The sequence below is a fragment of the Astatotilapia calliptera genome, chromosome 8 (assembly GCF_964374335.1).
Source record: "Astatotilapia calliptera chromosome 8, fAstCal68.1, whole genome shotgun sequence".
Classification (NCBI taxonomy): Eukaryota; Metazoa; Chordata; class Actinopteri; order Cichliformes; family Cichlidae; genus Astatotilapia; species Astatotilapia calliptera.
The window spans coordinates 350,891-375,274 of NC_137429.1; the positions used below are offsets into that span (position 1 = coordinate 350,891).

Below are 24,384 nucleotides of genomic sequence, written 5' to 3' on the forward strand. Positions count from 1 at the left end.
ACTGCAAGCTTAGACAGTCACTTTGGTCGTGCCAGTCGCTGTGTCATAGGATAAAGTACTGAACAAAGCAGCAGACACGACGTTAAATCAGGAGCTGGGTTGCAAAGCAGCTTGCAGATGCAGTTAAGCTGTCGGCCAGCTGACGCCGTTTGAATAGCATGCTTTACGTGAGTTTTACCAGCTGTGTGTGTCAGCTGATGTGTTTTCAGGACGGCAGGTCGCAGGTTTTAGGCGCTGTAACGACCTCTGTGGTAAACTGTCGGCCATGTTTGTGAAAGTGACGTGTGATCATTGGAAGGTGCTGATGTGCTGCTGGGGGGTTAAACGTGTCCACGTCTTCTGAGATCGCTTCTATTTTCACCTTCCGTCAGGCTCAGGAGGCGGTGCACCTCCTCCAAAGTGTCCTCAAGAATGAGACCGATGATCCACTCTGCACCCCCTCATCTCTCTTTCCAGTCCCTCCCCCCAGTCCACCCACATTCCCAGGATGCTGCACTCCAGCAGAGATAAAGTTAGCACTGCACAAGTGACAACGTGTTGTAACCGCTACCCGTCATCACCGCCACCACCAGCTCTGGTCCAGATGATGCAACCCTGACTCCCCCGCCCAGCCCTTCCTCACTTTATTAACTGGCTGTGTGTCTTTTTCGATGCTAGGCAACATAAACATGGCTAAATTTAGCCCCGCAGCGTGTCTCAAACCTGCTCTGCAAAGCAGATCCTCGGTGAGTAAATGCAAGAGCAGTGGTGTGGTTTGGCTGACTTTAATAGAACAAATATTTTACACGAACACGTCCACCAACAGAATAAATAGGAGCTAAACAGCTTTAATACAGTGGATACATCTGCATCATAGTGCACTAAACACACAGAGTAGCATGCATGTCAGGAATCGGTCTATTTGTGACCTCAGCACTGCACGTCGCTCAGTTACGTCACCGTGTTGGGTTCAGACTCCATGATAGAGCGATGTCGGCCCCAACGCAGAGACGCGAAGCGCTGACGAACGTCATCAGATGGAAGATCTGATGGTTTATGACACACACAATGATCCCACAGTATGGATGAAGTGGGAAACACTCGGACGAGCCAGGCGGAGCTCTTTCTCTGAGGATCTCGTCTCCTCCACCTCCACAGAAGGAACTCCACCAAGTTTCACCTCCAAGAAGGCGCCACTAATGTAAAACAATTAAGGCGGGGACAGGTGAAGCCTGGAGGCGGATTCTTCCAGGTAGTGCATGCGTTTCATTATTATGAACGTGATATCGCAGGATTGGATGGGAATTGTTAGCACTTAATTTAGCGATAAAGGTCCAACTCGCCGTTACGACCATAACTCAAGAATTCCAATTACAGCAAAATCTGACATAAACGTCTTACAGGATAAATTGGCGAGGAGGTTGTTTTTCTTCACGTTGTTTGTATGGAGAACATCATGGAGTCCGGTTTGAGTTTGGGATAGCGATCTGCTCACGTCATTCATTAATCTCGTTAAGACTCCGCCCTGAGTCGCCTCGTGGGTTTTTAACGGGTTTTCAGATTCAGACGGAAACACAGATAAGTCGTCCTCGGCGGTCTGAGAGCTCTGCCGTGCACGCCACGGCACATGATTACATTTGTGTTGGTCCCTCGGTCCTCGTGTGCAGAGACTTTTATCAGGTTGTGAAACACAGCGAGCAGCGATGATTGTCATCTTTATGTTCGTGACATGTTAATGACCCAATGTGACGCAAAACCATCTAATCCGACGCTCCCTGTAGTCTGAACCCAACATCAGAGGGAAACACAGTCTCACCCAGAAACATCAAACCATGATGACATGTCCCGAAGGAATGCTCTGTGTATCCCGGGGAAACGTCAGAGGCCACAAATTAGACCGACGAGAGCTACAAACTCAGAGAAACGTATACGTTAGAGTACCTTTAAATGTCTTTTATAGCTTATTAGCAGCTTTAGTTAGATACTGTGCATCATAAATGAGTTTTAAGAAGTTGTCAACTAAACACTCATATTATCCAAAATCTTATTTTTTTGAAGCCAAACACTTAAAGGTTCATGTCACTAAAACAGCTGCAGGTACTTTCAGAATAAAAGCATCAGCCGTAATCCTAACGTGTCCTGTGTGGAAACTACAAACGTGCTAAGTTATGTCTTTGAGAAAATTTATGTTTTGGCAATAATTAGATCGAATCCATTTACCTGCTCCAACAATAAACCTGAGGGGCTTTGATTTTGTTACCCAGACCTCTGAACACCCACCGGGTCACCTGTCTGGGCTCAGGGCTCCTCTAATGGGCCCCCAGTGCAGGGTGGGTGTTTGGAGGTTCACATGTTTGTACTCCAGAACCTCGATGACAGATAAATCAGAGAAATCAGGCAGATTTGAGGAGCTGGGACCTGAAAATATTCTGAATTTCTGCTTGAAAAATTGGTTTATCAGCATATTTGTAAAATTAATGACGTGTTATTTATCTCTTTGTGTCAGCACTAAAGCAAGCTTTTCCTCATCCAACACCTCCAGCTGATGAAGGCGTCTCCATTAGTAATGTTTTGTCCGAGACGCGTCCTTCGCTCTGCTCGTCGTTCACATCTGCGGCTGTCCTCGCGTCAGCTGCAGGAGGAAACAGCACAGCGAGGTCTCTGCAGTTTGTAAAGCGTCTCAAATCCTGTTAGTTTGTGTTGTTATTCACTTCAGAGGTCTGAGCTCAGACCACGCAGTACCCGTGGCTCGCCATGAGGGCGGTCTGGCTCTCCCGTCGCTTGTCCTTTTTCTTCTTCTGTCGGACCTTCCAGCAGATGGCGCTGGCGCCCAGCAGCCCCAGCCCGACAGACAGCAGCACCAGTCCCAGCACCGTGATGGTGGACCCGTGGGAGTTGAAGGTGTAGGCCACCGCCGTCACCACAATGCCAGCGATGAGGACCACCACGCCGAACGGGATGGTGCAGCGGTAGCAGGACATCTCGGCGCCGCCCGTCGCCGCTGTAAGCTGGACTTCATTGACATGCGGGACGTGCGTTGTCACGACGACTCTACGATCCTTCCTGGGCTTGTCCCGGCTCAGCTTCTCGGCGGAGATGGACGGCGGCACCTTCATGGCGCTCCGGGGGACCCTGCCACCGCCACCTTTGCTGTGGAGGTCATCGGGCATTGTGATCTTGCTGGCGAGGAACAGGTGAGCCATCTTGATGCAGGTGTCAGGGATAAGCCAATCAGAGAACAGCTAGCTGTGAAGTCAGAAATAAGTTTTTGGTTACATCAAAGACATTAAAGCATCGTTTATGTCTGATATTGTTACACTTTGTTTTATTCCACAGCTGGTTTAAAACCATCAGCCAAGAAGATAAACAGCTGCTACACATCAACGCCTCCTTCCCTTCACGGTCACCTGACTTCAGCCTCTGACCATGTGTGCAGCACCAGGTTGGGATCACGCGGGTCGCTGGGTCAGAGCTCGAGTGGAAACGAGGCCAAACTAACGACTTTCACAGATTAAATGTTACAACGCGTCAGCGGCTCGTTGAGGCGCTGGCACACTTTGTGGCGACATCTGTCTCTCCGAGCGGAAGCGAGAGCCTCTGCTGTAAACGAAGCCTTAACGTGAGGCAGAGGGAGGGCAGCCTGAGAGTGGCCTGAAAGTGAAAGATCACAGGAAATGATGCAAGGCGTAACGAGGGCCCGGCCCCGCTGTAACCTCATTATTTTCACTCCTAATCAACGACTTTTTCTGCTGCAGCTCAGCTCGTTTTCATTAAGACGCGTTGGAGTGACTGTGAGAGATGCTCTGAGCAGAGCGGTGTCATTCAGACCTGCCATAGTCCAGAGAAGCAGACATCTCTACGGCTGCCACACCGAACAGCTCACACCAAATCACTGCAGAAATATGTGGAAATACTGGATCAGAGATAAAAGATCTCTAACTGAATCATTTTTGATTGGAAAGGGCGTGAGAGGACATGACAAAAAAATCATCTTAAAAATGTTCTGATATAGAACAACAACACCGAGTGTGTGAAAGAAGGCCGTCCTCACCAGCACTTAGAGGGTAAGTAGCCACGAGAGCTGCTAATGATGATTAACTGATTGATCCTCGTGGGAGAGAGCGTCTCTACAGAAGTAGACGTTTTGGTGGTTTGCTGGTCTGAATGGTTCAGGTGTGTTAACGCAACCTTTCCAGGAGTCACAGCAGATTCGGCCCTCTGCAGCGGTCCAATCAGAGTGCAGAGCTCAGACCGCTGCGCACGATCGAATGCCGCAAACCTGAAAGAGCTGAAGCTGTGACCGTCTGCTTCTCTGTTTGTGTGCAGTGACCTCACAGCAGCCAGGTTATTGGTCAGGTAATGTCACATGCAGAGGTCAGTTTGGTTTGTATGGAGCAGCTCACAACAACGGTCGCCTGGAGGTGCTCGTTACTGTAAGGTAAAGACACTGCCTGAGACTACATGAGCCTGAAGCTGTCACCTCCCACCTGTCAAACCTTTACACAGGTGCGTTACAGCCGCCTCTCCTCCCCCGTACAGGTGTGATGAAGGGGAAATGAACGTGTGAGTCTGTGGGGACTGACTCACTGCTGGAGCTGCAACACACAGACCGTCTGTGACTGTGTTTGAAAGCTGCTGCGCTGCAGAAATAACATTATTATTGATACAACAGCACACAGTGTCAAATGAAATCTGCTTCAAGAAAAATAAAATCCCAGAAGAAGCAGCTTTAAAAATGCAGACAGTCGTTCCTGCAGCCTGACTTCCACAGAGAGAGGACGAGGCTTTAACGTTCCTCCCTGAAATCAGGACTTTCCCGACATTCCAGCAGCCTGCGTGACTAAACAGTCCCGGCTGTTGCTGTGATTGTGTGGAGACGGGAAAGCTGGGAGCACTTACTGTGTCAGCGAGCAGCCGTCCATCCCTCAGAGCGCCGGTTTGAGTCTGAGCAGGTCGGGGTCTCCTCGGCGTGGAGCCTCCTCTGGCTCGCTGCTCTGCATCGTCCTCACTGCAGGAATAAACGGGGGGAACGTGGCTATCAATAGAAGAAGAGGTCCCCCACCACCGCCGCCACACCCACCCCTCCATACCACCTCCTACCCGAGGAGGAAGCAGAGGTTTAACTCTTTCCTTCCTTCAGCTGCTCTCCTGTCTGTCAGCTCTGCAGCATTGACACCACAGCTACTCCCACATTTGTCTTTAAAACACAGGCTAACATCTGGAATCTGAAAAGGCTGCTGGTTTTCTTTGCTCTGACTTGTTTGACTCTAAAAAGGCGTCACCTTCTTACACCTGTGACTGAAACACACCTGTCCAGAGCCTGGTCACGTTTGTCCAGCTACAGATGAGCCCCAAACGTGTCATGTGAAACGGCACTGCCAGGATCAAACGAGGGTTAAGACGTAGCTTCCAGGTCTGAAGAGGCAGTTGGAAAGTGTGACTAATAAATACAATACTCACCTAAAGTGAAAAATAATGCACGCATGATGAAAAAACCTGATGGTTACCATTACTTACTGGGACTGCAGACTCCTCCAGAGGACCTCCGCCCCGGAGTTAAAGCTCCTCCACATCGGCAGCGAGCGCGGGAGCCTCCATGCTGCAGCTGCAAACTCGTGTTAACATCTGGGACCAATCAGCTGAACTTTGTTTACCGTCTGAACAGACTCACGTCCACGCTCGTCCGGACATGACCACAGGGCCTGAAAGGCTCAAACTCAGTCACGTATTCAACTTATTAACTAAAGGAATGCGACTTGCTTGCACGCCATATTTCTTCCGTATGTCACATAATCCTAAATGCTAATGTGGGTGAATCATCATCGTGGCGCAAAGCAAAGATAACGACCTAACATGGGTGCAGCGAGCTGTGGATGTTTCATTCAGTGCTAGTTTCACACTGATTGCATCTTATTTACAAGATGGTATCTTCATATTCAACAACATTTTTAATACAGCAATAATTTATTTTTTCACAGTGCTTAACAAATGGATGAGACTGCCTCCTGCAAGCTTTATGCCACAGCTGCACTAATAATACTTCTACATACTTGATTATTTATTAAAAATGTGAGATTGATGATGATGATCCTGACGTGTGCACCGTTTTACTTCATGTTCAGCTCATTCGCTGCAAGACGAAACCTAAATTATGTTAATAACGTGTTTTAAAGGAAACTGGAATTTTCCTTAAAATAAAGCATAAATTGAAATAAAGTCGAATTCCCACATCATAGCTCTGTGAGGCAGTAAGAAATCATATGTTTGGTTATCCGTGTACAGGTCTGAGAGTTTTTGGCACTACTTTGCTGTTGTGCGTTTTCAGACACACTGAGGGAGCGACAGACCGCACCTGTGCAGGTTTATTTATTTTCCAAGTTAGTTAGCGGGTTACGTGATTGGCTGTCAGCAGGTGGTTGTGGTTCTGACCTCATGGAAGTCTGCAGGTCAACATCTGGAACAGCAAGCTCATGAGATGCAGGTGCAGCCCACATTAGGAGAAAGGAAAAGTTCAGATGCACTTGAGTCTGCTGCGTTCTGCTGACTGCAGGATAAAGTTTGTCTCCAACCAGGAGAGGAAGAGAGAACAGCTTTTTTAGGATTGCTGCAGCAGGACGGATGTCTGAGTGTGGACACGTGTGGCCTGTTCGGCTTTCATGTGATGCTACAGTTCAGACAAAAAGCAGCTCCTTATTTTTATTTGCAGGAATGTCAGCTTCTCCTCTGAGACGGCAGCGACTTCAGTCTGTGACCTGCTGAGAGCAGCTGGGAACATCTGGCCTTATTTTCAGCCCTTGAAAGACTTTTGCAAAGGCGTTTGCTGATGAGGGGTCGCAGCAGGGCCTCAGCCCCCCGATGAGCCCTTTGAATCGGAACAGGGGGGCCTTGAGACCAAGAGAGGAGAACCCTGCCTGATGTGGGTCATTTCACAGCATCTCAGACTCCCACATGTGCAGTTTGGGTTCAGCATTTGTGCTGACTCACGGGTAAAGACGGGAGTGGAGATGAGGCTTTTGCCTGCCTGTGAAACTTCACCATGACAGATTTTTACAGTAAACTGCTTCGTAAATCTGACACAGGCACTTTCCTGCTTCTAGATCAGTTTTATGACCTGTGGACGAGAAGACGACTTAAAGTCTCAGCTTCAGCTCGTGTGGAAGTGATTTAAGTTCTCGTTTCCTGCTCAGATAAAGCAATCGGGGCGAAATGAAGTGTCTAATGAAGCCTCGGAGGTTGATTGATTTTTCTTCCTGACCTTTGGGACACTCGTCCAGGCACGGCGCCCGAGTGCTAAATCACTTCCTTCCCAGATCCGTTTCTGGGTCAGGGATGATGTGAGCTATTTGCTTTGGATCCGAGTCTCCGGAGACGTCCTCCCGTGCTTCCTCTGTACAACAGATGGCTGCAGGCCGTGCATGTAAAGTGGTGAGTTAGCAGCTATTGGAGCTCACAGCTCCGAGTTCGTGCTTTCCTTCCTGTGAATACAGGTGTGCTTTGTAATCCTACATGCTGATGTTGTTTGGCTCACAACAAAGTGGAAAAGTTGACTTTGCATTTTTGGACCTTCACAGCTCCCAGTTGCTAAAAAAAACCCCTTTTGACTAAAAGTGTGCAGTCACAGCAGCGGCCCCGCGAGGCCGGCCAAACTGCTGAAGCCTGGAAACAGGACGAAGAAAAAACTTGTGGAGTCTGAATTTTCCATGAAGGCATTTTGCACATGCAGGTGTGCAGAAGTAAACCAGAAGCTAACGCTAACCACTGAATGGCCTCAAAGCACTGAGGAGCAGGAACTTAATGGCATCCACAGGTTTTCTGATAATTCACTGGAGAAAACTTCAAAAAGTACTTGTTGGACTCAGTTTAAATGCTCACTGTGTGGTGAGCTCCTTCTTACCTGCATTTGGTCCAGCCTGATGTCCTGCTGTCACCTGACAGTCACATAACCTCTCAGATAACTTTCTCCATCAGCAGGCTTCCAGAAGATGGCCAATCAGAACAAAGTGTGTTTGGAGGAGGGTAAAGAGACAGGAGCTCAAACAGCCTGTTTCAGTCAATAGGAGATGATGATTCTGATATCTGCAGCTCGTGGTCAGACGGCCTCCAGGCTCTTGTTTGGGCAGAGATCTGGAAGCTTTATCTAAATGAACTTTCCCTTCAGCGCTCATCAGGACAGTAAGATCAGGCTTCAAACTTTCCTTTTTGCTAAAGCATATAGTTAGGGCTGGACCAGGTGACCCTGAATCCTCCCTTAGTTATGCTGCAATAGACGTAGGCTGCCGGGGATTCCCATGATGCACTGGGTGTTTCTTCTTCACTCACTGTGTTAACAGACCTCTCTGCATTGGATCATATCTGTTATTAACCTCTGTCTCTCTTCCACAGCATGTCTTTATCCTGTCTTCCTTCTCTCACCCCAACCAATCACAGCAGATGGCCCCGCCCCTCCCTGAGCCTGGTTCTGCCGGAGGTTTCTTCCTGTTAAAAGGGAGTTTTTCCTTCCCACTGTCACCAAAGTGCTGCTCATAGGGGGTCATATGATTGTTGGGTTGAATTTAACTGTCAGACTTTACAGCTGCAGAACTCAGAAAAACATGAAACGCCGTCACTGAAGGTCTTTTTATGTCCTCCATCGACCCCGACCTCCTCCTGCTGCCGGCTCAGTTCAGAAACGTGGATTCATTCAAAAAATGTTTCTGTTTTTTAGACATTTGGATTTTGTGGAGAAAACAGACAGTTTGTTCTGTTCAGACAAGCTTTATTACTGTTTGTTTTCTTATTTTTATTTTCATTCATTTCAAATGTTTTTAAACATTCCCTTTAGTTTCAGTCTCCCGAGTGGGATTTCTAGTTTGAGCTTGTGGTAAATGTCAGAGGCAATATAATATATAAACAAAACTTTTAAAAAGCAGCGACTCTGAATAAGCTCATCAGGCAGTTTGTGATAATAAATTAAAAAATACCCAAACTGAGCACATTTCCTCTATGACTTTATTTTGTTTTCCATGTTAACAGAATTGTTACATAATAACCTGTTTGGACACAGAATGGAAACAAGGACAGAAAAAAACTTTCACACTTTCAAACATGACTTTCAGCTCGTTTCCACCAGAGAAGCAAACACGGAGCATCGATGTCGAAGAAGAAAGAGAGAGAGTGGGGAGTTCAGGAAGTGTGAGTGTCAGGACGATTGTTGTTTGGTATTATTAGGATCAGAGGAAGTCGAGGATGTTATTAGAGAGGGAAAGACATGAGCCAAATGGAGCAAGAGTGACAGGATGCGAACAGCTCGAGCAGATCAAATACAAAGAGGCGAGGAGGTCACGAGCACACGATGAGCAGTCGCTGTTCCAAAAAACCTGAAAAAGAAATTTCAAAATGTGAAACTCAAAAAAAGATGAAACTGACTGAGAGCCTCAGACGGTGAGTGGAGGAAGAGCACGTAGAGGCTCAGAGGAGAGAAAGTGTTCCCATAATTCACTGCTTTCATGCAGACTGGGCGTGTCAGCGGCCGGATGACCTCACCTCCTGATGCAGCCCTGGAGACACGACAGGAAGGGCCTCCATCCCCGCGGTCAGCGGGTCACAGAGAACACACCAAACGACGCGTTTTCATGACTCATCGTGAATCTGACCTCCTGCCACCTCAGGAAAGGTGAGGCTCACAGCCACGCCCACCAAAGTAAAACGTCAGGTAACGAGGCCGATCTCAGTAGACTTCCCAGCATGCACTATGACGGAAACTCGATCAAACCCCCAAACCGTCCAATCTGAGCTCCATGCCGACTGAATGTTGAGTGATGTAATGAAGGGCAGGTTGTAAATAACGAACCTGTTTAAGAGGATATCAGGATGCAGTGACGTGTTATTCACTCTTGTTTTGGCCGTTCTGATGGACGAGCAGCAGGTCACGTCCACCCAGAGGCCTCCTGCTCATTCTCAGGTGATCCTGACCTCACCTGTGAGTGAGTAATGCAAACACACACGAGGTACACGGCGAGAGCTGCACGTCTCTAAACCACTGACTGAGAGCGGCCTGCAGCCGTGCTGACATCTAGTGGTGCAATCAGGAACTACAGTGGAGTGCAGTGGCGCTCATGCGTCAGTTTATTCATGTCTGCCTCTAACATCAGTTTGGCTTTGAAATCAAAGCTCCGCTGCATGTTCGCTCCCACCTGTACTCTCTCAGGATTCTGCAGATGGTTTGAAAGATTGCATCGACCTCAGCCCTGGTTTTAGCTCCTGGAGTGTAACACAGGATATTTCATGGACACACACTCATGATGACGTCCACAAAAGTCAAAGGTCAGTTTTTCAGTCAGTTTTCACCACAGGGCAGCATTTTTAATTGAACTGTGACGTGTGGACAAGCTCACCGCACACATTTATGCACCCAGCCGAAATGAAGGACACTCTGATGCCGGTAATCGGGTTGAGGATGAGGCGGTTATGCAACTCTGGCTCATAACTGTAGAAAGAAGAACACAGACTAAAACCTCACAGTTTCCACGACGTAGAAACTAAAACCTTCCACAATCATTTCAGGACACACTCCACAGTTTAGCGATCTCCTACGTAGCATGCAACGAAACACAGGCTGCTGCAGACACACTGGGAGAGAAATATTGGAGAAAAACGACTCCAGGGCTCAGTGGGAGCTGGCCAGTTTAGAAGCGTTTACTATCCAGTCTGACTGAACTGTGCCCGGGATGATTCTGGGAACTTTCCCACTACGGTGTCTGCAAAAAATGGCATTAATTCTAATTTACTGACCATGCTGTCAGTGTTGGGAAGGTTACTTTTAAAATGTATTCCACTACAGATTACAGATTACATGCCCCAAAATGTATTTTGTAACGTATTCCATTGCGTTACTGAATGTGAGTAACGTATTCTGAATACTTTGGATTACTTAATATATTATCAAGCTTTTTACAACTACATGAATGTGATTTATTACTATTACTGAAGGTTACTCTCCACACCAACACCAGCTAGATGTTTAAATCTTAATATAATGAGTAACAGTAGGTGGACATTAGGTAAGGCTGCACTTTTTGCAGCGATCTCGTATAGAAAACTATTCCTCGCGTATATAAAAACAGGTCTGCGGCTCCGAACCATAGTAAAGGGACCTCTGGCTGATACGTCGGGTTCGTGTCGGGCTCGTAGTGGAAACTAGCTTTACTTTGTTGTCTGGGTCGACTTTGCTAGCGAGAGACAGAGAGAGGCGTTGAAAGGCTGCTGCAACGGAGCTTATTGTTTCAGAGTAAAACATGAACACAGCGTACAGCCGAGTCTTAACAGCTTACTCACAGCTGGGCCACACTGCCCATGAGGCTGCATGCTTTATGCCTGTAACACTCTGCCTATTGCCTTCATATTGACCTCCTAGGACCTGGCGTCCACATGTGTGGACATCACATTTTTCTCTACAAGGGCCTGATATGCACTTACGAGGACATTATGCTGCCGCTGTTCTATCAAAATTTGAAACAAATGTCCTCATATGTGGATCTCATTTTTCTCAAAAACAAAAATTAGGAAAAAGAAAATCTGGTAATTCTTTGTTTTTACATTCTTTAGGTCCCAATCAACCCAAATAGCAAAGAAAACTGCATGCCATGAAAGAGTTCAGGTCTCAGGAGGTTAAATCATTTTTGGAACAATAATTTTAAAAAATATTTCTTCACGTCATTATGCGGCTGCAAGTAGGGGTGACGTGGGGCGTGAGATTGAGACTCGGGCATTAGAGCCTCTTAATGCGCGTTTTGTTTGGGTTTCCACCGGCGTGGAATTACCACCAAAGAAAAAGACCGAGTGTAATCCATTTATTTCAACAAAGTACGACAACTGAGGAAGTTCAGGGTCTCTCCAAAGATCCTCAGGCTTTTCTATACAGGCGCTGTGGAGAGCATCCTCACACAGAACATGACATCGTGGTTCGGGAACAGCTGTGTGAAGGACCAAAAAGCTCTCCAGAGAGTGATCCGTACAGCAGAACGCTGCTGCAGGATTGCTCTCCCCCCGCTTCAGGACACCTACACCAGGAGATGCCGGACTAGAGCAGATACTGAAGGACCCGTCCCATCCTGGCAACAAACTGTTCCAGCTTCTGCAATCTGGTAGAAGGTTCCGCATCTTCCGGGCAAGGACAGAGAGACTCAAGAGGAGCTTCTATCCCCAAGCCATCCGTGCCCTAAACACACACACCCGCCCTCTCACATCATCTATAATTGACTGAGACAGGACTCTTCCAGACACTAAACCAAGGCACAATGTACATTTCAATTCCTTTAATTTTAAATATGTTTATATTGTCTATCCTGTAAAATAGTCAGATGTCTATTCTTATTAATGTACAGAATTCACCTGCTTGCTGCTACTACTGCACATTCACCCAGTGTATATACTATATATATATATATATATATATATATAATGTTCTTGCTCTACACCCCCCCATTTTTGCACATGTCGAGGAGCGTGTCAGGCTACATTTCACTGTGTGTTATACTTGTATAACTATGCATGTGACAAATAAAGAACCTTGAACCTTGAACCAAAGTAACTGAATACCACCTTTTTAAACAGTAACTGCCCATATGGAAAAGAAATAGTAAAAACTTATATGTGATTACTCATGAAAGTGGCCACTTTCTGATTACTTTCATACATTGTTTTAGTAAGTATCCAAAACATACAAGTTTCATTATATAATTTTTCAAGGGATCTTATATTTGTTTTCACTCTTATATGCTTTTCATACAGGTTTCACACAAGACAGACACAAATTTTATAAGATTTATATATGTCTTTTCCATTTGGGTGTAACAGAATACAGTTACTCATATTTTGTATTTTGAATACTCCGTTACTCCCCAGCACTGCATGCTGTCTACATCTTTTCTTCACAAGTGCTTCAAAGTATCCGTGACTGCACATTTCACATCATGTGTTGAACCACTTTAAAGTTCTTTAAAGCATCGTCACGGGGACCGAAGAAAATGGGATTCATATTCAACAAAATTTGAAAGCAAGTGCCATCAGTCAGCATCTGTCTCAGATCATCTAGCACATAGGTGTCAAACTCTGGCCCGCGGGCCAAATTTGGCCCGCAGCCTAATTACATTTGGCCTGCGAAGCCATACCAAATGACTATCAGAGCTGGCCTACTGGTATTATCCAGCTTATATATATATTGTTTAGTATTAAGCTTTGCTTGTTCCATATTCAGTTTTTCAGCAAAACGTGTTCGAGTCCATAAGAAAAGATTCATTCTCATATCTGGAGGAAGAATTTTTTTAAATAAATATTAATGTTAGCCCGCGACTTTGTTCCAGATTTGAATTTTGGCCCACTGTGTATTTGAGTTTGACACCCCTGATCTAGCACAGAGTAGCGTTGACTGACACGTGATGTGCTCAAAGTTGGGCTTCAAACCTGCATCCCTGTTTGGGTCTAGCCTCTACTCAGAGTCCTTATCTCCTGACCTGCACTGCCCTTTGTGGACCTTCTGCAGTTCTGCTAAATCCACTGGAAAGGTCTGGCAGTAGGCTACAATGTTCTGGATCTTAAAGTTGAGGAAGTGCACGGGAAAGCCAAACTTCTGCAGTTTGCGGACAAACTTCCTGGCCGCCAGGCGCGACTCCTCCACACTTATTAAAAGAAAGAGGAAGCAAGGAGATGGTTGGAAACCCACCGTGCTGCACCATAGTCTGAGGAGATGTGAATCCAGACAAACCTCTTGGTTCCCAGGCAGATGATTTTCCCAGTTCGGAAGATGGTCGCTGTTGCTTTTGGCTCCCGGATCCTAGCGATGATCCCTGTGAAATACTGAAAAACAGCAAGAATGAAAACCAGTGCCGGGCTTATTATGTCTTCACGTAGATCACGCGTTCAGGTCTCTGCACCTGTGGTTTGTACTGCACGTTCCACATCCTGCGAGCAATGAACTTCAGGTCCAAACAGCAGCCCAGGTCCACTGTGGAGATGACGTTACTGCACGCAAACACATAAAAACACAAGAGTCACAGCTGCGTGTTCAAGCCGCAGAGCCGTCATTGGACAGAAGCAGACTGTGATCTCTGCGGTGATACCATATCACTGGGGCGAGATTCGACGACTTCTCCTTCAGTGTCTCAGGGTCCTCCGGGGTCCCGGGTTTAACAGGAAGGGCCTTCAGTTCAGACGAGGAGGACGCACACGTGGGCTTAGCTTCTGCTGAGGAATTCTGGGAGCTGCTGTCTCGTGACTGCGTGCCGGCGATCCCGCTCTCTGCAGTCCGATCCTCCTTCTTACAGAGCCTGTCTGAGGCACGAACAAGAGCAGCAGAGCTGAAAGTACCACAAACTGCAGTTCCTCTGACGTCCACTCGAGGCTCCAAAACCAACTGTCACTAAGTGCTAATTAGCAGTTATGGATTAACAGTATATGGATGCAGCTCGGTCACTGCTCAGCGCTCCACCCAGTCATGATCGCACCGTGTGCAGAGTGTTGTCGGCTCTGTTGTCGTACCTGCATCGTCACAGGTGACCGTGTTCAGTGTCAGGAGCTCATCAGGCAATAACTTGAAAAACAGCTCCTCCTCGCCGACCTCCTCGCTGACATCCTCTGTCCTCCTGGGGTTCTGCAGCAAGAAGAGAATCTGCCTATGTGCTAACGTGGTGCTACATGTTTCTGCTCTGTGTGGTGTCCAGAAATGAACAAGCTCAGTGTCGATAACTCCAGGTCCAACCTTCACATCCTGAAATCAGTCCAACTCAAAAATGGTCTGAATTCCTCTCCAGCGAAACGACTGGTCACTGTTCACCGTGGTGTCAGGTTAAAGTTTAACACCCAGCTGTTAGTAGTTAGCAGGTTAGCTGGCTAGTTTCAGTATATAGTCTGTGACGACTGCAGCACATCATCATCTAAAGATACACTTTGGCGTGACCTTAACAGGCTTGTGTCTGGATTCAATCACTTCTGTGAAGACGAGTGGACCAGAGTTGAAATTTTCTCCACGTTTGATTTTCAGGTCTGAAATGCGGCAGTTTACCGGTTTGATTTTTAAACCAGCAGCTGAAAAAATGAAAACTCACGTTAGCGATGAACTCATCGAAGTATCGCTCCAACGCAGACTCGTCCATGATGCAGGAGGAAGCCTCAGCGATCAAACCCAGTAATAACAGCGAGCCAAAAATAAACGTACTGTCAGAGGTTTAGTGTGAAGTTGATTGTTTACATCCAAAAAGATTCAGACAGGAGTCTGTTGCTAGGAGACGAAGATGCTCAAACATGACAGTGAATGATTTTATGTGTTTTTCCAAAAAAATAATTTAAATGAGAATCAAGAGAAAGTGATGAAAACAAATGCTTCACTGCTTTGAGCCACGCCCCCTGCAGGTGGACAGGGTTGCGTTCAGGGTGGAACCCACTGAAAGCATCCCATCGGAAATGCAAAACCTGCTTATTTCAGCTCTCTGCTAGAGTGGCTTTGCACCAACCCCAGTTCTTAATAATCCCCTTCTCTTATTCTGGGCCTCGGTGTCATCACCACCACTGTTCACCCACTGCCTAAAGAGGGACGCTGTTAGCTCCTCCCCCTGAGCCAATACACTCAAAGCAGGTTTGTTCCTGGGTTTTCTTTTACAAAAGCTGCTGCATGCTTCAGGTGGGGTTTCCCATCAGCGAGGCCAGATATGGACATCCCCTCTCTATGACATCATACAGACCCACGAGGGGAACAAACTGTGATAAACTGAGTGTTGAGCAGCCTGAGCGTTGGGCTCAGCGTGAGCAAACGCTCAGCATTACAAACTCAGGCATGTGACAGGGAGAGGGGGGGCGAGTACTCGAGTATCTCGACCTGTAGAGGCTGTTTGTTTAAATTGGGGATGATTACAGCAAACATTCAGCCTCCTTCCTGCCCGCTCTTATCTCCTCACACCCTCCCACCCACTCCACCTTTCCTTCATTCCTTCTTTGTCAGTTATTTCTTCACTTTTTGTTCCTCCCACAGATTCAGTGTGTGTGCCGTTTCCTTTATTGTTTCCTTCTCCTTCATTACCTTTTATCATCATTCAGGTTTTATTTATTTTCTCCCTTTTTTGTACCTCCATCCACCCTTACAGTTTTCCTCTTGTCCCTCTTTCCTTTCTTTCGTGGGGTTTAATGCCTTCATACTCCACGTTCTTATTCCTTTTCTACTTATCATTCATTTTCTTCCATTTCCTCGTGACCTTCCTTATTTCCTTCTTTAACTTAGTTTGGATTTCCCCCACATGTCCTTTCTCATCTCTTTCCTCCTTTAATCCCTTTTTTCTCCTTTCTTCAATCCTTCCTCTTTCCCTTTTTACTTGCATCCCATCATTTGTGGCTTAACTGCTTCCTTTTCTTTCCTTCCTTCTTTTTGACTCATTTCTGTCCTTGCCCATACATTTTGTCTCACATCTTTGTTTCCTTCACTTCATAGCCCCCCCTCCTCACGTCTGTCTGTTATTCCATTTCATTCTTTCTTTTAAATTTGTCCTTCCTTCCTTTCCTTTCAATTCGTTTCTGCCTTCCTTGAACTCATCCTACTTCCTCTCCTTGTTTCTTTACAAATCTTTCCTTCCCTGCTTGTTCCTTTCAGTTAATGTTGTCTTTTTCTTTGATCTGGTACTTTTCCCTGCATTCCTCTTTTTTTAAATTTTGTTTTGTCCTTCCATCCATCCTTGTTTCTTCTCCCTCATTCCTTTATTCCTCCCTTCTTTGCTCTTTGTGATTTCTTCCCTTTGATAACTTCTTCCATGTTTTGTTTTGCTTTCCCCTTCATCTTCTTCCTTTAATTTACTCCCTGCTGTGGTCTCAGTTCCTCTTTCCTCCGTCCTTAACTTCATCCTTCGGTCCTCCTTTATCCCCTCCTCCTCCTGTCTGTCCCTCCTCCAGCTGAAGTAAACAGATGAACCGGGAGATACTGAATCTCTCCCTGGGCCCCTCTTCCTCACTCCTCCCAGTTAATTGGGCTCTGGCTGTCTGAGTGGCAGTCGCAGCAGTATTGAGGCCCGGCCGTGCTCCAGATGTGCGCAGAGTTGACCGCAGTGAAATGTGAGCCGCTCCGGCCTGGCTGCCTGTATTTTGGGATGTTTTACACGGGGCAGGACAAAGACACGTTTCCAGGCGGGATCCCGGCCTGAGCAGATGTTCCTGTGCTGGGAGCCGAAGAGGAAGAAGGAGAGGAAGAAGAAGAGGAGGACCCGCGCGCAGCAGAGCGAGGACAGAGACGGTAGAGTTTGCGCGAACATCGGCCTGTTTGGGCAGCGTTTGCTGACAGGAAGTCGGCGTTAATCACTCCCGCCGGTGCTTCCTGCTCGCGCCGCTGATCAGCCACGTGTGGTCGCGCAGCTGCGCCGTGTTTGACGCACGCGAGCGCACGTTCACAGACAGTTACCGGGAAACTTCGGATAACTCCTCAAATTCAAGTAATTACTAAAAAAGGCAGCGAGGGGTCGCAGTAATGGTTGAGCCCTCAGGTTTCCCTGGCAACGTTAACAGCAACCAAGATTAGCAAAGCAGGACTACAAGCTGACAAGTTGTAGTCCTGTAAGCGTAGGCTGAGACCACCGAGAGTAAACGTGACTAAAAGTCTTCAGATTAGATGAAAATTCACCGGAAACGTTTCTTCTTTCTAAACAGACTTTAAATTAGCCTGTTTAGAAATTAGACTTTAAATTAGCCTGTTTTACACATACAGTGGTACCATTGGTTGCCATGACAACATGGCTGGCTCTCCATTAACTAGTTTTTCCACTATGCTAGCTAACAGCATGAACAAAGCATTACAAGCTGAACCAAATTGTCCCCTTGTGGGACAATTAAAGGATTATTCTATTCTAATGTTAGCTAATATCATCTGACTGCCATGCAGTGTGACTGTTACCACCACTTACCAGCTAACCAACTAACTGGTTTGACCCGTAAGATACCGTCAACCAAAGTAACAAGCAGCATTACTAATTAAACAGCTAATTTATAAGATGAAACCTGCTAATTCAACTTAGAACTCCACATTCTGGATATTGTAATTCTGCAATAACTAATTAATGAAGACGAGTTTCTTAACGGTAGTTCACCAGCTAACACAATTACCAAAGTAGTGTTATGAGATCGACAGACCACGTGACTTTCACGCGTTGCATTGTGGGTACGAGTGGCAACAAAATCAAAACACTGCATCAAGCGCCAGCATTTCCAGCACCGGTAACCATTAACTCTGCGGTTTAATCCCCACTTGCATTTTATTTGCCCCAAAAACAGTTCTGTACAAAACGACGGAGAACTCGGCAGCTCCGCACGAAGACAGACGTGACGAAGAGTCAAAGAAAGTACGAGGAAGAAATCAAAGGAGTGAAAGGGTCAGACCCACACGAGCACAGAGTGGAGTAAGGACGTCAGCGTGCTGCACAACTTTCATCACGTTTATTATTATATGGTCCTAAGTGAGAGCGCACACACTCACAACATGTTTGGTAGCATCAGATCCTGCAACAAGCCCAGCTCCAGTTTACTTTGGTGGTTTGGACGACTCCATCTCACAGCTGCTGTTACAGGCCAACGCATCTATGTGTCGTTTCAGGTTGTAGTGTTACACAACATTTTCAGATCCAATAGAAATAAAATAAGTGTTTGGTAATTCATTCAATTCATTGTCTTTATTTATTACTGGCATCATTGTTTCGTTCTGTTACAGAATCTCACAGCAAAGAGGCAACATTGTAGAAATCCATCAGCTTTATTAGCTGCTTCGCTGAAAAACAAATCAACAATGCAAAAACAAAACATCAAACAACAAACTGAGACAGTATCACTTGCTTCATACAACACTTGGGCGCATATATGCAGACGTGGCTGTTTTGATCTCGCTCTCTCTTCACCAATCAGATCTGGCTGTGGTAGCAGCTTGAAACCCAGGCTGATAGAGGGGCCCAGTCTGGATCGCATCCCAGCATTTTGTAGGCTGCTTTTCCTACAAAGAACAACAAACATTAGCCCGCAAAGCCACAGTGAACAAAGCAGCAAAGCAACGAATTCAATTCAAATTAAGACTTATTTGTAACCTACATCACCAATTATGATAAATGACGTAATAACTACAACAGCAGACTGACCTCTGTGGGAATGCTTGGAGCAGACTGACCTGTGAGCTGCAGCGTTCTGGGACGTTATATTTGCTCTTCGAACGGCTGCAATCCAGGCCGTCCGTCGCCTCTTTGTTACTTCGGAAACTCGGTTTGAACGATTTTTCTTCCATGACGGAATCCGATAACAACGATCTCTTTACCGTCGGCTTCCCGTGGCTGTCATGCGACCGGCTGTTGCAGCTAATAACACAACAGCTTCTTGCCATTTTTTGTTTCTTTTTATCGCTGTGTGACTGTTTTCACGTGAAAGCCTGCGTGCGCTAGTACCGCTTACCACTCGTACCCACAATCCTTTGCGGGTTTGACGTCACATTTTCGATCTCATGACCACCTAACAAGCCAATGCTACAAGCTTCCGTTTAAGTAACATTTCTTTATTAGCAGAGTGAATTTGTAGGATTGTTAACAGGGACAGAAAGTTAAACAAATGTCTGTTAACATTTCTTTAACCAGGTGAGACTTTCGTACAGCGTGACCTTGTAGAGAGTGCAGGCCTACATGCAGTCACAAAAACCACTACCTGGCTAACCGGCTGGTAGGTAATGATGTCAGGCAGGACTAACGCACACAAACGGGCTAACCTGCAGAAACTAAGCCTTGGAAGCTGCATACAGAAGTCTTAGTGGGAAACACCAGGTACACAGAGAGCTGCTGCACACCTGTGTGAAGGTTGTTGTTGTTTTAACTCCCCCTCTTTGATGTCCCGCAGATATGGCCGAAGATGTCCGTGGATTCTGATAACTCCTGTGTTTTGCTGTCATCACGTGACTCCCGGACTTCCTGCATCTTTCAAACCGCTGATGAGAAAGATGACATCCCAGGAGTGGGAGAGGAAAGGTGAGCCAAATTCTCAGGGGCTGATTGGTTTTCATTAACCTGTTTATCCTTTGCTGTGGTGTCGATTCCTTTGTAACTCCACCTCCTTCCTCCCACAGCGTCCTGGAGATGCTGAGCTACTCCAAGTTCTCCGACCTGGAGACATGGCTGTGCATGCCGTCCTCACTGCTGCTTTCCAGGCCTCTGGACTCCACCCACACCTCCTCGGGCTCTTCCTCCAACTCGTACTCCTCACGTGCGTCCCTCCACTCCGCCAACTCGCTCCCGGCTTCCTCCTCTTCGTCGCTGGCTTCAAACTCCCGCCGCTCCACCTGCAGCGAGCCGGGAGAAATCGACAGGTAACCCCAGCTCACCTGTTTATGCTTTTCATTGGGTTTATTTCGAGGCCGTTTCCATGAAGTTTGCTGATTTCAGGGTTTTTTGGATAACGGTGGAGCGCTGTGGCACAGAGGAACCAATCAGGCCCTTTGGTGCTTTGAATGAAACTTTAAAGAGATCCTTTGAGGGAAAATGTTCTGCCATTCAACCTTCTCACTGTCCGTCTATAAACAGGATCATGCTGCGTGTTTGAGCTGATCTTTGGAGTTTTGAAGCAGCTGCTGGGTCCAAACAAAAGACAGAAGTTTATTGTCGTGTGTTCGAAGTGTCAGGATTAACTTTAGAGAGCCTCGGGCGGGTCTGTCAGACGTCTTTGTCAGGGCACAGGCGGATCCTGCCGCTCGTCCTGCAGAAACATTGGAGCTCATGAAGCATTCGCCTGGCACCGTGGAGATGGCGGTTCTGTAGGCAAAGATAAGCTTGCAGGAAGCCCGAGGGGAAACAGTGCTGTTTATAGAGAGGAAATGTACAGCTAATGTGTGGAAGTGGGGTCATTATGAGTGTTTGCAGCAGCTGGAGGCTCTTCAGACGAACTATAGGAGCAGGTTGCCGAGTGGAAGGTCCTCCCTGTCACGCTCACAGATCCGTTTCCAGCCAGGTCCTGCTGTCTGAGCTTCGTTGGTTTCTTTGCAGGAAACACTCAGTGCAGTGTCAGATCCACAGACTCCAGTTTCTGTCAGGGCTCTCTGACAGATTTCACCGTCCTCAAAGAACACAGCTGCTCCCCATCACAGTTTCCCACTTCCTGCACAGTGACATGTGTTTCCTGAATCTCGTGCACGGTTTCTAAATGGTCCAAAACATGTTTAGAAGACTGATTCTAAGCAGGCGTCTGTGGACGGGATGGCTGCAGGTTCGATCCCTGTCTCGTTCCTCAGACTGTGACTGTGAGCTAGAGAGCAGCTCGGTGTAGACAAAGCCCCTGTGGATGAGTCCATGTCTCATTCCCTCCAAGCCTGATGACAGGAAGAGCTCCTCCTTATGGTGTGTCCGTGGACAGGACGTTAACGACTGCTGTTGCTGGTAGCGTGACAGTGATGTGGTTGTTGTACTGCTGGCTGGAGAACAGAGAACATCTACAGACATCACCTTTCACTGACTCATGCTCTGTTCACTCAGCTGTTTCACGTGTGCAGAACTCAGAGCACGCTCTGTACAGATCTGGACCCACGCTGATGCAGAGCAGGCTCAGAAACGCTCGACTCTCCGTTCTCCTCACCCAGCCTTTGTCCCCCTGCGCGCACACACACAGGTAAGGTAACACCCCTGCTGGGCAGTGAACACCTGACAGGAGCTTTTCCTTCAGCGCTGTTTCCGGCTGTGGCCGTCCGGTAAAGGGCGCAGTGCTCTGCAGCGATCTGCTGAAGCGCGTGTCCTCGGATGCTGAGCTGGGCTCGGCTGCTGGATCTTTTCCTGCGGAGGAAGAAGAAGGGACGGCATCTGATCCGAGCATCACGGTGCAGCTGCTGTCTCCGAGGACAGGTACCAGCTGGTTTGTGGTGGTTACCTGTCCGTCCCGCACGTCTCAGGGTCGCGTTCAGCGCTCAAACGATTGCTGTTTGAAGCTCTCGCAGTCTGCTCACACTGCTCCCTGATCCCTGCAGGGAAGCTGGATTTCTGATGTGACCAGAGCTCAGTGCGGTGCTCTGACTAACACCGGCATGTTCCTGTGTTCGTCTAATGGGAAATACATTAAACTTCTTCCAGGTTTTTACACGATTTGCAGCGTTGGTGTGGCAGGGATGCCGTGTGGATACTTTATTCCCAAAGTGTTGATGAAAACAGGATATTTCGTCACAGTATTCCTGAATAAAGTGTTTCCAGTTGCTTCAACAGCTAGAGGAGGAGTTCTCCGTGTCGTGTTTATTTTGTGCTGACTTTTCTCTCCTCGGATCCCTGCAGGTCGTCAGAAAGAGACTCCACCTTCCTCACGCCCACTCTGACGAAGGAGGCGACCTGTCTGTCCACACCCCTCCTCCCCATCCTCTCCTCCACCCCTGCACCTCCTCCCGCTGCTGCCGCTTCACGGTCCAGCTATGGCACTCACGCAGGAGACTCCGCCTCCCACAGTGGCGTCAGCATCAGGAAGCGGCGGCGTCTCGCTGCCAGTCCTGGAGGACTCCACTGGACCTCTTCAGGTAACAACAGCCAGTGTGTGTGTGTGTGTGAGAAACTCATTCCTGCCTGGAGTAAACATGCTCCTCTGAACGTCTACATGGACACAGACAGTGAGATTAGGTCAAAGGTCAGATCTGACTCGTCTGACTTTCTAAGAGGGCATTAAACTGAAGCATCGCTCGCTCGGTTGCCTAGGTAACGTTCTAATCAGCAGTATGCTTTAACATTTAAAGCTGAGAAGAGATTGATCAGGTAGCGTTTGGGACGAGATCAGAAACGAGTCCATCAGAGGGGCAGCTCATGTGCACAGAAGGAGGGGGTGGAGGATGAAGGTGGAGCCACCAGGCAGGAGGAGGAGAGGAAGAGCTCAGAGGAGGATACTGGTATAGGAGGAGGCTGAAAGAAGGAGTGGGTCTCTGGTCGCGGCATCGCTGTCCGTCACTTCCTGTGTAGACGTGCTTTATGGCATCGCCAACCCCAGAAGCTTTTAATTGGCCAAAATATAAAGTAGCTAAATGCAGGCAGCTCAACAGGGCTGAAACACCTGGGTAACAACAAACAGGTGAGACCAGCCAGTGAGGACGAGACGGGGGAAGTAAACACATCATGACACAAATGACTACCAAAATAAAACAGGAAGTGAGAAGTAATAAGAAAATGAGGAAGTGCAGACGTGTTAATAAGCATCGAGGGGAAAAACTCGACTTTAATACAAAATCGAGACTAAAAAAGTACACGAAGAAGAAAATGAGCCAAGTATGTAAACAGTGAGTCAAACAGGAAGTTGTTTATAGGTGAAATCAGCAGTGAGACGTCTGTGTTGGCGCTGACGGAGGCTGACGGAGGCTGAGCCCCTCTGCCCTGTGGTCATCGTCGAGCAGCCACGTCAGGAGTCTGTGTCTTGTTTCTCCCACACCCACAGAGACAGGTCTGTCGTGGGTGGAGGTTGTAGCTGCCGGCAGACTGGACGTGGGGTTGGAGTGGAGCTGTGGGCGTGCCGTCGAGTCAGGAATGTCTCTAATGGCTCCGAGCGGCGGTTTTGTTTACCGGGCTCCACTTCCTGTGTGTTGCTCTGCTCTCTTTAGCTCCACCCTTCTGGAGAATGATAACGAGCTTCCTGTTGAGCAGATTACGGCACAGCATCCATCAGGTGTTTGATCTCTGGCGCGCTTTCCTCAGACTGCAGGGTTAAGCTGCTTCTCGGCTTCACGTCGCAGGTTTTCCGTCTTTTCTGATCTGTCCTGCTGATTCCTCGCACTCAGTTATTCCACGCCCGCCCAGGCTGCGGCGCCTCGTTTGGATAAAAACTTCAGTGTGAGATAAACATCGTGTCTGAGGTGGTGTAGCTGCTGCTGGTTCTGGGTGGAGTTAATGAGCTGATGCAGAGATAAAGCCTGAGGTGGAGGTGGTTCGTTAGAGTTTCACAGCGGTCCACGAAGGGGCGTGGCTAAATCTCTGAACCAGTTTTACCATCAGTGACACCACAGCTGTGCTTTAGGACTCCGCCCCATCTCCTGTTCTTAGGTGTTCATCTTTTATGTATGTAACTTTGTAATTTTAACATGTTGTCGCCTCTTGGCCAGGACTCCCTTGAAAAAGAGGTTTTTAATCTCAATGGGACCTTTCCTGGTAAAATAAAGGTTAATAAATAATAAATAAATAAAGGGCAAAGGTTACTGGCTTTTTTACACCGACCTGCTTCACAAACAGGAAGTCCTGAGCTGGTTATCCTTTATCCTGATATCCTGTTTACAGCGCCCCCCAGAGGCTCAGTGAGCAGACCAGCTGCTTCTTAAAATCAGGTAAACCCTGAAACTCCCAGGTGACCTCAGTGAAAGAACCTTCAAAATAAGATGTTCAGAGAAAAAATGCAACACCAACAAAAGTTTGAGACAAAAGTTTTCCAGCAAAA

The 24,384-nt window shown here is 47.4% G+C and overlaps 3 protein-coding genes across 4 annotated transcripts in view; 1 reads left to right on the forward strand and 2 right to left on the reverse strand.

Annotated features, from left to right (window-relative positions):
- Positions 1-748: 748 nt before the first annotated feature.
- On the reverse strand, positions 749-5,693 carry LOC113027938 (transmembrane protein 100-like). Its single transcript, XM_026177785.2, has 3 exons — positions 5,497-5,693; positions 4,879-4,987; positions 749-3,225 (listed from the first exon to the last, which is right to left on the reverse strand). The coding sequence occupies exon 3, from the start codon at positions 3,180-3,182 to the stop codon at positions 2,706-2,708; it is 477 nt and encodes a 158-aa protein (XP_026033570.1). The 5' UTR covers positions 3,183-3,225; positions 4,879-4,987; positions 5,497-5,693; the 3' UTR covers positions 749-2,705.
- Positions 5,694-8,949: 3,256 nt separating this feature from the next.
- Positions 8,950-15,401, reverse strand: LOC113027629 (uncharacterized). The gene is made up of 8 exons (XM_026177262.2): positions 15,060-15,401; positions 14,494-14,605; positions 14,076-14,286; positions 13,890-13,977; positions 13,721-13,812; positions 13,470-13,634; positions 10,353-10,444; positions 8,950-10,218 (listed from the first exon to the last, which is right to left on the reverse strand). The coding sequence occupies exons 1-8, from the start codon at positions 15,105-15,107 to the stop codon at positions 10,106-10,108; spliced, it is 921 nt and encodes a 306-aa protein (XP_026033047.2). The 5' UTR covers positions 15,108-15,401; the 3' UTR covers positions 8,950-10,105.
- A 1,688-nt stretch (positions 15,402-17,089) lies between these two features.
- ankfn1a (ankyrin repeat and fibronectin type III domain containing 1a) overlaps positions 17,090-24,384 on the forward strand; it is a 104,968-nt gene continuing 97,673 nt past the window's right edge. For both annotated transcript variants that reach the window (XM_026177781.2, XM_080305768.1), the window contains exons 1-4: positions 17,090-17,224; positions 19,849-19,976; positions 20,075-20,314; positions 22,257-22,492. In XM_026177781.2, the coding sequence (XP_026033566.2) occupies positions 19,861-19,976; positions 20,075-20,314; positions 22,257-22,492 (592 nt within the window). In that variant the 5' untranslated portion in view covers positions 17,090-17,224; positions 19,849-19,860. The remainder of the gene's footprint in view (positions 17,225-19,848; positions 19,977-20,074; positions 20,315-22,256; positions 22,493-24,384) is intronic.

Bases quoted from the DNA above. Each gene is read 5' to 3' on its own strand.
- LOC113027938 (XM_026177785.2), bottom strand. From the start codon at position 3,182: ATGGCTCACCTGTTCCTCGCCAGCAAGATCACAATGCCCGATGACCTC.
- LOC113027629 (XM_026177262.2), bottom strand. From the start codon at position 15,107: ATGGACGAGTCTGCGTTGGAGCGATACTTCGATGAGTTCATCGCTAAC. The intron at 14,287-14,493 runs GTACGACAACAG...TTCGTGCCTCAG, and splicing joins GGTCACCTGTGACGATGCAG to ACAGGCTCTGTAAGAAGGAG. The intron at 10,219-10,352 runs GTGAGCTTGTCC...GTTACACTCCAG, and splicing joins TGGGTGCATAAATGTGTGCG to GAGCTAAAACCAGGGCTGAG.